Source organism: Phyllobates terribilis, unplaced genomic scaffold (assembly GCF_046119375.1).
Source record: "Phyllobates terribilis strain yellow unplaced genomic scaffold, ASM4611937v1 Scaffold_1__5_contigs__length_1240528914, whole genome shotgun sequence".
NCBI lineage: Eukaryota > Metazoa > Chordata > Amphibia > Anura > Dendrobatidae > Phyllobates > Phyllobates terribilis.
The window spans coordinates 1,018,612,766-1,018,625,321 of record NW_027362761.1 but is presented as its reverse complement, the minus strand read 5'-3'; the positions used below and the strand labels follow the sequence as shown (position 1 = coordinate 1,018,625,321).

General features: G+C 43.3%; 1 protein-coding gene across 1 annotated transcript in view; it reads left to right on the top strand.

Moving 5' to 3' along the window:
• Positions 1-216: 216 nt before the first annotated feature.
• Positions 217-12,556, top strand: part of CPE (carboxypeptidase E) — a 110,101-nt gene continuing 97,761 nt past the window's right edge. The window contains exon 1 of the mRNA XM_073644341.1: positions 217-725. Within this exon, the coding sequence (XP_073500442.1) occupies positions 449-725 (277 nt within the window). The 5' untranslated portion in view covers positions 217-448. The remainder of the gene's footprint in view (positions 726-12,556) is intronic.

Genomic DNA, 12,556 nt, shown 5'->3' with positions numbered 1-12,556 from the left:
TGTTGTTTCCCAATCCCACATTCAGCGTTATCTGTTTTTCATTATTGACCTCAATCTGGGAAAACTGTAAGTGCCCATAAAATAGGTCGATCTTTCCATGTGGTGAATTATAAGGGTGCCCCTTCTCCCCATGCCTGATCCGCACCCGTCACAGCCGCGGCAGAGCGGATCCATCCCTCAGCCAGGATGGAAGGTGAGAGGAGGTGGAGAGCCTGAGTCACAGGAGGAGGAGGAGGCGGAGGAGGAGGCTGCAGGACACAGCGGCAGTCAGTGACAGCGATAAGGAGACAAAGGGAAGCAACTGGGACCTGGAGGAGGAGGACATAGGGCACAGCACACAGACACAGCACCAGGCACAGCACAGGAGGGGATGGTACAGGGCGCCGCGGGCACTGCACAGCACTGACTACACTGCACACAGCACTACACACCGCAGACAGGTGAGAAGATGGAGCGGCGCTCCCTGTGTCTGGCCGCCTGCGGGCTGCTGCTTCTTCTGGGCTGCTCTTCTTCCTCCGAGGCTCAGGGCAGGCGGCGGATACTGAGCAGAGACCCGGGCGGCATCTCGTTCGAGTATCACCGGTACCCGGAGCTGCGGGAGGCGCTGGTGGCGGTGTGGCTGCAGTGTCCCTCCATCAGTAGGATCTACACGGTGGGACGGAGCTCCGAGGGCCGGGAGCTGCTGGTCATCGAGATGTCGGACAAGCCCGGAGAACACGAGCCCGGTGAGTGCACGGCAGACAGCGTCGGGGATGTGTGCAGGAGAGATAGCAGAGCCAAGCGCAGGGTGCCGCGGACATCAGTGGGCAGCGGCGCGACTGGTGCCATGTAAAAGAATCATTCCTTATTAATAATGGATGGAAACCGTGGCCCAATATACGGGACATATAGCAACAACCTCATGTGCATTCACACTTAGGAGCCATTTCTACGGTGTCAGGGGGTGGTCGGCTATACTGGTCAGCTGTGCTATACTGGTCAGCTCTGCTACATGTGGCTATGAAGTGCAAGATGATGGTAGAATCTGGATGATTATTGCGTGATGATGGCGGCATAATGACAGGTGCATCAGCCCTATAGTCTCTAATCTACACTGGAGCGTTATATGATTAGCTGCAGGCTGATGATGGGGTGGAGGTGAGGTGACAGCTTAGTCCCTGCTCGTCATATAACAGGATCAGCCTCTGTGTGCAGCTCTGGGAAGTAGAAACATGTCCTAACTGATGGGGGATACCTGCGGATATGGGGGGCTGATGGGGGACACCTGCAGAGGTGGGGGCTCAGGGGGCTGATGGGGGATACCAGCAGAGGTGGGGGCTCAGGGGGCAGATGGGGGATACCTGCAGAGATGGGAGTTCAGGAGGCAGATGGGGGATACCTGCTGAGATGAAGGCTCAGGGGACAGATGGGGGATACCTGCGGAGATGGGGTAATAGTTATGAGTGCAGAACGATCACTAATATGATCGTTCTGTCCACATATAGTATCATGTTATCGGCAGCACATGACTGTTGTAGACCAATGTGCTGCTGATAATGATTTCTTTTGCAGGCATAAACGATCTGATCACTCAATGTATGAGCGTTTTGCTTGTTGGGCGATCACCAGCAGATAATCAGGATCGAGTGTCTCCTTGAGCTGATTATCTACTCATCTAAATGTGCCATAGAGGCAGCACTGCTATTCACTTGGGACCAGGCACATACCTAAAGCCCCCATCACACTAAGCGAGATCGCTGTTGAATCACAAGTTTTGTGACGCAACAGCGATCTCGCTACGTTTGACACTTAGCAGCGACCAGGCCCCTGCTGTGAGATCGCTGGTCGCGTCGAAATGGCCTGGACCATTTTTTGATCGTTGAGGTCCCGCTGGGTAGCATGCATCGGTGTGTTTGACACCTTACCAACGACCTCGTTGGTGACTCAGAACTGAGACACATAGGCGTGCATTTGCGTTGCATCATTATACAGGTCGCTACGGGTCGCCGTATCGTTGCTGCGTCCTTGGGAAGATCTGACTGTTTGACATCTCACCAGCGACCACACAGCGACGCAGCAACGATCCCTGACAGGTCGCATCGTTGTCGGGATCACTGTAGCGTCGCTAAGTGTGACGGGGCCTTAAGGGTACCACGTCTATGTATTTACCACCTGTATGAATAAGGCTTGGTTTCCATTTATGCGTTTCATCAGGATCAGATTTTTTACTACTTTCTACTACATAACTGATGAGCAGGATCGGAAAATGTCACGTGTAGCATTTTCTGATTTTGAAAAAAACTATGGGAGCAGTTACCGCATGAGTTTCTCTTTAGCATTTTTGTAGCGTATCACAGGGAAATAAAGCCTGATGGTCGAATAAATGGAAATAAGGCCTTACAGTAACAAGGGGCAGTATTTGATTATTAGGGTCCGGGCACCTTGAGAAGAGGTGCCAGGATAAGGAATAAGTATGGCAATGGTGCCACTTTACTAGGAAATGAAGTTGTAGAAGGGCTATAGTCTGGTGAGAATAGATTGAGATCCCCATGGAATATTTCTTTATATTTTTGACTTCTGTAGCCAACACATTTCCTTATGCAATATTGGGTCACCTGGAGGCTGGAGAAAATGGTAGTGGATGATCAGATGGACCCAACAATGTCTTTTATGAATCTCATGATTTACTTTCTATATAGAAGCTATCCACAAAATGGTGTTGATAGATTCAGTTTCTTTTGTGTCTCCATTTGGTACTTGGCGTGCATAACAGTGTCCTGTCTGAGCTATAAGGGTATGTGCATACGTTCTTTTCCAGTGTTTTTTTTACATTAACGTATAAAATAGCTATGGCTTCCAAACAGAAGCAGCCAGAAAAATCGACAGGTCACTTTTTTTAGGCGCTTAACATCTTTCGACGCCTGAAGCAATTAAAAGAAGTGATAAAAGATGTAACACATGCACAGCAATTTTTTTTTTACATTGCAGTTCTTATGGTAATTTTTTTTGGTCGTTTTTTTTTTAGCACTTTTTTCAGGCATGTTCCAGCTGGAATCCCCCCTAAGGAGATGCTGTGTTCTCATACCCCAGAGCAGCAGCTCGCCTCCTTGTTTCCTGTATTTCACATAGCAAAATAGTTTTTTTCGCACTGCACAAGGTTACAAACTGAAAATAGGAATAGCTTTTTTTCACGTTTCATCCATGCATAAGAAATATTTACACTTTAGTAAAACGTATATTATACCATGTGAAAGCGCATATTGTACCATTTATCAGAATAATTGTCCTGATATTCCAAAGATCTCAATAAAGTGTGGTTATGGTGGAACATTAGGGAAATCCCAAACTAGTCTTGCATGGAGAACATGAAACACTGCGCGGGTGGAAAAGGCTGCACTGAAACCTCTGTGTGATTTTCCACTGGTGATGGCAGCAACTGTGGCGCACAGAACCTACACACAACTGAAGGATGATAGCTGATTTGTACATATAGCACAGTACACACTATGTAATCCTGTATGTCCTGGGTATGAATACTCCATTATAGAGCATATTGGGGAGTCTATATACCATGCATCACTGTGCGCTAGCACCCAATATCATATTCACTACTTTCATGGTAGAAGGAAATTTATATAGTAATGAATTTTAAATTATAAAAGAAAACTTAAAAAATGTTTAGAACATAAGGCTCCTTAAACATTTAAATATTTAGGCGTTGTTCTTGCCGTGATGTTCACACAAAAACACTGCAATTTTGGAAAAATTATGGCAGAAAATGTCTTGTGTGAATGTGGGTTTAGGTTGTAACGGGGCAACATTTCATTGTTCTAATATCTGTTACTAGAGCTGGCCCTAACAGTACACGTGAACCAAGCATGGATCCCCATAGGCTTCTATAAAAAGCATCACAGAAAAAAGGCAGCCAAATTTACCAGGGCGTGAAGTTGGAGTCAGTGTCCATTTTGGGGGAGTCGGAGTCGGTATAAAATGGACCGAATCCAACTCCTAAAATATATAATAAATTGGGTACAGTAGTTCAATGCAGTTTGTGGGGAATATTTTTTCATAAGAATTTGGGAAAGTTATGACATGTCTTATAAATGTCTGTCCTATTCCTGATCTAAGGGTCTTGTCTTTTAGCTGAGATGAATCTGTGCTGCAGTAAATTTATCACTTAAACATGAGCCATGTATGAGGGAGTCGGAGTCGGAGTTGGTGTCATGGAAATTGAGGTGTCGGAGTCAGAGGTCTGGCTTACCGACTCCACAGCCCTGGAATTTACCAATGCCAGGTCACAATACTAATGCACTACAGGAGGCAGCAGACCCCCACGATAACAGGCGGGGGCTGCACAGGTGCAAAATACTGATGAGTAACCACTCACAAACCTGCCATTCTTGTAGGGGGTGGTTGCCTAGTATTATAAATGCACACAGATGAAGCTTGTATAGGGCGCCAGTCACACATATGTAGTTCACAGTGTCTGGCGTACAGCCTTTTAATGATGCCCACACTATTAGATATGACGGCTGTCCAGCGCTATGTACGTGCATCCCACAGGGACAGGCACCCTAATTCCCCCAGCCACCTCTAAAAGGTCCGGCTGCACCCTGCAAAACATGTTAAAAATGCATGAGGTATTTTGGCATTGATATTTTGGCCAAAATACGTTAACTCGCAACCCACATCAATGATCCTCATTATCTTGCGAGTCCTTACACTAAAAGTAAAAGCAACTCAATGAAAAAGGACTGGAAATAAAAAAACATATCACAGTAAAGGCAATACTAATGCACTACAGGATGCAGCAGACCCCTGTGATAAAGGGCTCTAAGATGATCTGGGTCCATCACCTGCACATGTGTGGGGAAGGTGTGTGTGTGACGGGGACTGTATATAGACAGTAGTGAAATGTGGCCAATTTAAGGCAGTCTGAAAGCAGAATGGCTGGTTCGCACCATAGGGCAAATGGAAAGGGATTGTTTTAGGCCACGTGCACATGTTCAGTATTTGGTGAGTTTTTCACCTCAGTATTTGTAAGCCAAAACCAGGAGTGGGTGATAAATACAGAAGTGGTGACGTGTTTCTATTATACTTTTCCTTTGACTGTTCCACTCCTGGTTTTGAGTTAAAAATTGTGAGGTAAAAACTGACCAAATATTCAACGTGTGCACATGGCCTAACTTTGCTATATTTAAAGGGAACCTGTCACCAGGTTTGTCCCATATGAGATGAGGCCAGTACCTTTCAGCCCTCATATACAGCATTTTAATATGCTGTATATAAGCCCCCAATCTGGCCTGCAGCAATAGAAAAACACCTTTTATTATATTCACGTATGTAGTGGTCCGGTTCGATGGACGTCACTGGTCTTAGTCCAGCGCCCACCTTCTTCTTGCGATGTTGTCCTCCTTCTGTGCGTCGTGTGGATGACGCATCCTATGGCATCCACACAAAGTCTCCGGCATCGCGGTCGATAGCAGAGCAAAGTACTTCAGTGCGTATGTGCTGGGAAAGGTCAAAGAGCCCCGGCGCATGCGCACTGCAATGCTTTGCTCTGTCCTGGTCAGGGCAGAGAAATACACCTGCACAGGAACGCAATGCCGGGGACTTTGTGTGGATGCCATAGGATACATCATTCACATGAAGCACAGAAGGAGGACGGCATCGACAGAAGAAGGGAGGCACTGGACCAAGACCAGCAACGCCCATCGAACCAGACCGCCCTGTAGATGAGTATTATAAAAGGTGTTTTTCTTTTGTTGCAAGCCGGATCGGGGGCTTATATACAGCGTTATAGAATGCTGTGTATGAGGGCTGAAAGGTGGTGGCCGTATCTCATATGGGAGGGACAAACCTGGTGACAGGTTCCCTTTAAGTGTATGAACTGAATTCTGAACCTACTGTGAAGTGATAAAAGCTCAGATCACCTATCAGTGATGGATAGAAGTGGAGTGATGGGGCTCATGCTAAGATCTGTCATCTCATTTCTTATAAAAGGTCAATAAAGAAGTAAAAGTTGCAATCTGATAACTTTAGGTATAGTTAGTGGGGCAGATACAGGTTTCCAGGCTTCAGGATCATTACCAGACTGTGTAAACAGCCACAGAGAACAATAATGTTTGCTTGACTAAAAAACTAACAAATCTATGAAGAAATGTAAATATGATGCAGGGAATAGCAGATCAGGTTTTCCTTTTGCTGAAAGGCTAGCTGCCATCTCATGCCTCACTGTATGTGGCTGCACACGATACTGCTCTGCATACGGGGAGATAATATGGGATTCCTCTTAACCCTGTCACCCGGAAGGGTCATATTGGTCACTTTGCTTCCTCTTCTAAAGTCAAAACATATCTGTCACCGGTCCCTCCTAGGATGGAGAACTTCCCGTCCTGGGGCAAGACTTGGTCTTGGAGTTACATTTGTGTCATCTGCATCCTGAATGTGAGTGAATAATTGGCTGAGAAGTTGCTTTTGTGAGATAAATGGCGCTCTGTAGGAACCCGGTATTTTGGTTTTGTACACAGGACATAATGCACACAATAATACAGTACAGTACAATACTGGACAATGACAACATTGATACCTCCCAGATCGTTCTTCCATAGTTAGCTCTGCATTCCCCACCAGTTTGCTAGAATCCACATCTGACAGGGGTGTAATGTGAGCGCTGCAGCCAGTCAGCAGATGTTGATCGGCTGCAGAGTTCACATTTTGTCCATACCAAACTATGGAGGAGAGAGTATTCATTTTTTTACATTTTTCTCACCTTTCTGGCCAATTTAATAAGGCCTTGTCCTATAGGATTGTCCAAAGTATGGGTTGCTCAATAGGAATTCTACAGAAGGCATCTGATTACTCCCATGTGAGTTAGTCACAGGGACATGAAACGGGGTAGTAAGATTTTGAAAAACTGTTGCTGCTTTTATAGGCTTTTATTTATTTATTAATTTTGCCCTAGTTTTGGCGTATACTTAGATTTGTCCTCTAACTTTTGGGTATCCTGTATGTCTAATATGCCCATAGACTTCTATAGAGTGGGCCACAAAATCAGAAAACCAGCTCCTGTTTCTCTTATGTAATTTGTAAAGGATAATGCTTTTTGGGCTTCATTCATTAAAACTTACAGCAGGCGAGTTGTCAGACAATTGGCTACTGGATAGTTTCCAAAATGGCTATTTGGACTCATTGTACATCTTGGTCTATGACGTGCGGTGTGTGGTTCCACCTAACTGGGTGCGGTAATTCGTAGAACAATTTGTACTGGCGCACACAAAATTCATAAGCATTGCACCAAAAGCCACATCATAACAAAAATCAGCATTTTCTGCACATCTATGGGTACATGGTTTGCAGGTCATTCTGGCACATAAGCCGAGTGAACACATCTTCCTGCAGTTCTAGGTACAGTTAGAAATGGGGTAATATCCTACTCCAAAAGACTCCCTCATGGCATATAATTTGGCTGTCCTGTAACTCTAGTAAAACTGTATTAACCCCTGTACATCCACGCCAGGTCCCAATGTGTGGAGTGGGATCAGAAGCCGAGCCTGCTCCAAACGCGGCAGATGGCGGCTATACTACACAGCCAGCAACTGCACACTTGTATATAAGTGGCATTTACCACATGTATATGATGGGGGATGTTTTAAAAAGTGGCAAAGTAACTAATGCCCAAGGTTATGCACCTACATACAGTACAGACCAAAAGTTTGGACACACCTTCTCATTTAAAGATTTTTCTATATTTTCATGACTATGAAAATTGTACCTTCACACTGAAGGCATCAAAACTATGAATTAACACATGTGGAATTATATACTTAACAAAAAAGTGTGAAACAACTGAAAATATGTCTTATATTCTAGGTTCTTCAAAGTAGCCACCTTTTGCTTTGATGACTGCGTTGCACACTCTTGGCATTCTCTTGATGAGCTTCAAGAGGTAGTCACCGGAAATGGTCTTCCAACAATCTTGAAGGAGTTCCCAGAGATGCTTGGCACTTGTTGGCCCTTTTGCCTTCACTCTGCGGTCCAGCTCACCCCAAACCATCTCGATTGGATTCAGGTCTGGTGACTGTGGAGGCCAGGTCATCTGGCATAGCACCCCATCACTGTTCTTCTTGGTCAAATAGCCCTTACACAGCCTGGAGGTGTGTTTGGGGTCATTGTCCTGTTGAAAAATAAATGATGGTCCAACTAAACGCAAACTGGATGGTATAGCATGCCGCTGCAAGATGCTGTGGTAGCCATGCTGGTTCAGTATGCCTTCAATTTTGAATAAATCCCCAACAGTGTCACCAGCAAAGCACCCCCACACCATCACACCTCCTCCTCCATGCTTCACGGTGGGAACCAGGCATATAGAGTCCATCCGTTCACCTTTTCTGCGTCGCACAAAGACACGGTGGTTGGAACCAAAGATCTCAAATTTGGACTCATCAGACCAAAGAACAGATTTCCACTGGTCTAATGTCCATTCCTTGTGTTCTTTAGCCCAAACAAGTCTCTTCTGCTTGTTGCCTGTCCTTATCAGTGGTTTCCTAGCAGCTATTTTACCATGAAGGCCTGCTGCACAAAGTCTCCTCTTAACAGTTGTTGTAGAGATGTGTCTGCTGCTTGAACTCTGTGTGGCATTGACCTGGTCTCTAATCTGAGCTGCTGTTAACCTGCGATTTCTGAGGCTGGTGACTCGGATAAAATTATCCTCAGAAGCAGAGGTGACTCTTGGTCTTCCTTTCCTGGGGCGGTCCTCATGTGAGCCAGTTTCTTTGTAGCGCTTGATGGTTTTTGCAACTGCACTTGGGGACACATTCAAAGTTTGCCCAATTTTTCGGACTGACTGACCTCCATTTCTTAAAGTAATGATGGCCACTTGTTTTTCTTTACTTAGCTGCTTTTTTCTTGCTATAATACAAATTCTAACAGTCTATTCAGTAAGACTATCAGCTGTGTATCCACCAGACTTCTGCACAACACAACTGATGGTCCCAACCCCATTTATAAGGCAAGAAATCCCACTTGTTAAACCTGACAGGGCACACCTGTGAAGTGAAAACCATTTCCGGTGACTACCTCTTGAAGCTCATCAAGAAAATGCCAAGAGTGTGCAAAGCAGTCATCAAAGCAAAAGGTGGCTACTTTGAAGAACCTAGAATATAAGACATATTTTCAGTTGTTTCACACTTTTTTGTTAAGTATATAATTCCACATGTGTTAATTCATAGTTTTGATGCCTTCAGTGTGAATGTACAATTTTCATAGACATGAAAATACAGAACTTTCTTTAAATGAGAAGGTGTGTCCAAACTTTTGGTCTGTACTGTATGTCTGTCATTAACTCCCTCTGAAAAATCCCCCAGAAACTTTTATATGCCACTGCCAGTAATTGACAGCAGCAGCTAAATGGTTAAACAGCAGGGTCCAGAGCTACATTCAGTTCCTGCTGTTTAATCTTTTAGCTGCGCTGTCAATTACTGGCAGTGGCATATACTTGTTTTTTTTTTTAATGGGAGTGAACGGCAGATACGTAGGTGCATAACTTTGGGCATAAGCTCTTCTGGTGCTTTTTTAACATTCCCATCATATGCTTGTGCCAAGAGAGCAGGCTTTGCTTGGAGAAAAAAAAAATGCATCAAAAACGCAACGTGTGGACATAGCCTTAATGTTCGGATGAGTGTTTTATGTTGTCATGTGCTAATCTTGTGTATTGATATCTTTACGTTTAGATTCGTGTATACATATATACAATGCACTGGTATAATATGACGTGTCTATGGTATATGTATCTTTTGTGTGTTATTTGGGCTTTACTGTCCCAAGTAAGGGACCCCTTTCCCAAATTCTGCTAAGGTGCTCAAATATGTATGCTTTAATGGGATGTTTGCTTGCAATTCTAGTAATCTACTGACTATATACTGTGAAGTATAGGATGCAATATAATGCCACGATTCCCTAGAATCTCAGTCACAACAGCTTCCGCAGTGAGGCAGGTGCAGCTCACGTTCTATTACAGCGTCTGAGGTTTCCACATGAGAATTCGGCTTATGTGCCAGAGAAGCAGATGCTATTTTTACCTTGTACCATGAAAGCCTATTTGCCCTAATTGAGGTAATCTTAAAGTGCTTTGTGCGGCTGAGTGATGTTATACTGTTAGTTACTGCCTAGACTTGTACTAATTAGTTTTATTCCATTTGTGCAAATGCCATGTTGTAGTAAATATGCATCATCTGTATACCTTGTAAGATTATGCCACCGCTTCCAGTGCTTCTCATACTTTGAGGTTGATTTTGCAAATCTCTTTTAATATAATGAACTTCTTTTTTGCTTTTTTTATGTTCTGGGTGCACGAGCCAAATTTAAATAGTCCCTGACATTTCAACAAATTTTGCATAAATCAATAAAACAAGCGACTATAAGAAATTTTGCAATATATCTCAGCAGATAAACTGCTTCTTTCTCCACGTTAGCCATTTCTTCCCCTCCCGAGTGCAGTCCGATGTTTCACATGCACCCATAGACTTGTATGAGTGCATCTGACCCGATTATCTTATGAACTCGCAGGATGCTGCGATTATTTTCTCAAGTCGAATTGGCATGAGAAAATAATCGCCGATCTGTACTGCCTCGTAGTATAATATTGGGCCAAGTGCTAAGCGATAAAACATTGGATACCACTCGGCCATGTTACATGGCAGTGTGAGCAAGCCCTAAAATATAGTAAAAAGTTTAAACATATGAAAAAAAACCCCCACAAAAAGTAAAAATCACACCCCTTTTGCCCCATTGAAAATAATACAATAAAAAAATACCATTTTTATATAATAATAATCCGATAGGTAAACAGCATAACGAGAAAAAAAATTGAAACGCCAGAATTACAGGGGTTTTTTCACCACAACATTGCAATAATATGTAATAACAGGCGAGCAAAACATCGTATCTACCCCAAAATGGTATATATAAAAACATCAGCTCAGGGGGCAGAAAATAAGCCATCACCCAGCCCCAGAACCCTGAAAAATGAAAATGTCGGAAAAGGGCGACAAAATCAAAAACTTTTTTTCATGCTACTTTCAGAATTTTTTTTTACCGCTTAAATAAAAAATGAACTATACATGTTTGGTATCTGTATACTTGTACTGACCTGAGGAATCATATTGGCCGGTCAGTTTTACCATATAGCGAATGTGGTAAATAAAAAACCCAAAAAACAATTGTGGAATTGAACTTTTTAGTTTTCAATTTCACCGCATTTGTTTTTTTCCCTCGTTTTCTAGTACACTCTATGGTAAAATCAATTTTGTCATTCAAAAGTCCAATTCGTCCCGCAAAAAACAAGCCCTCTTACGGCTACATTGACGGAAATATAATAAGTTACGGTTCTTAGAAGAAGGAAAATGGCCCTTGAGTGAAGGGGTTAAACAAATACTAGGGAAAATTATATTTAACAGGGACACCACAGTAAATTGAAGCTGAAGCTAAAGTAACACTCGGATAAATTTAGACCTGAACCTAAAGGGTAAATAAACGTAAAAGGAATAATGGGATAAATTAACGCTAAAGATAAGGCTATGTGCCTTGAATTGAAGCAGAAAATTTCCGCAGCGTTTCTGCATGTTCTTGGCAGTAAAAACGCTTGCGGATTTTACACGCGTTTTTTAAGCGTTTTTGCAGCGTTTTTACGTGCGGATTTGACTTGCGTTTTTCAAATGCATTGTGACCTCAAATTCGCATGAGGAAATGCACAAATAATGGACATGCTGCGGATTTTTCTGCAAGGAAAATCTGCTGTGGAAAATTCCGCAGCATGTGTACAGAACATGCAGATTTTCATTGGGGATCATGGGGCACGGATTACCAAGCATTTTTCAAGCATTTACGCTGCGGAAATTCCGCATCAAAAACGCTTGAAAAATGCATAGTGGGCACGCTGCCTAAGGAAACACCAGTGTAAAGAAGAGCAAAAAGAACACAGGGTTAAATGAGAGCTAAAGCTAAATGAACACCAGCATAAATTTGAGCTAAAGGATCACCAAAGTAAATTGAAAACCATCACTGTAGAAATCATGAATGATTTGAAAATTATTTTCCTACACCACTTTTTCATACAATCCTCTGCCCCTGTGGAATTCAGCCCAGTTAAATTCAAGAAACACTTTGAAGGAGGCAAGTCGACGTTAAAAAAATAAATAAAAAAGGGCTAAATGGACTTGATCTAGATTTGTTAATAGGAGAGCTTGTATTAAGACCAAACTGTTTTATTACATTTGTTACATTGTGCATCACTAAAAGGTTATTCTCAAGTTGTGTCTTGAGCAGCACACAGCTCTGCAGTCCCCTTCCTTCCGTGTTGTTGGGAGAGCTGGAATTCCTCCTTGACTGACAGTTTTGATCCAGTAGCTTTGTCTTTCCGTTTAGCTTATCCTGATATTGTGACACATTGATGGTCTGTCAGAACACTTGTCTATTCTGCTATCACAATTTACATGTAGAGATAACAGGGTCTTTGCACCAGCCAGTAATGATTAGAAGAATGCTCTAGTAGCTGATGCTGGGGATATCAGGTCAGTAG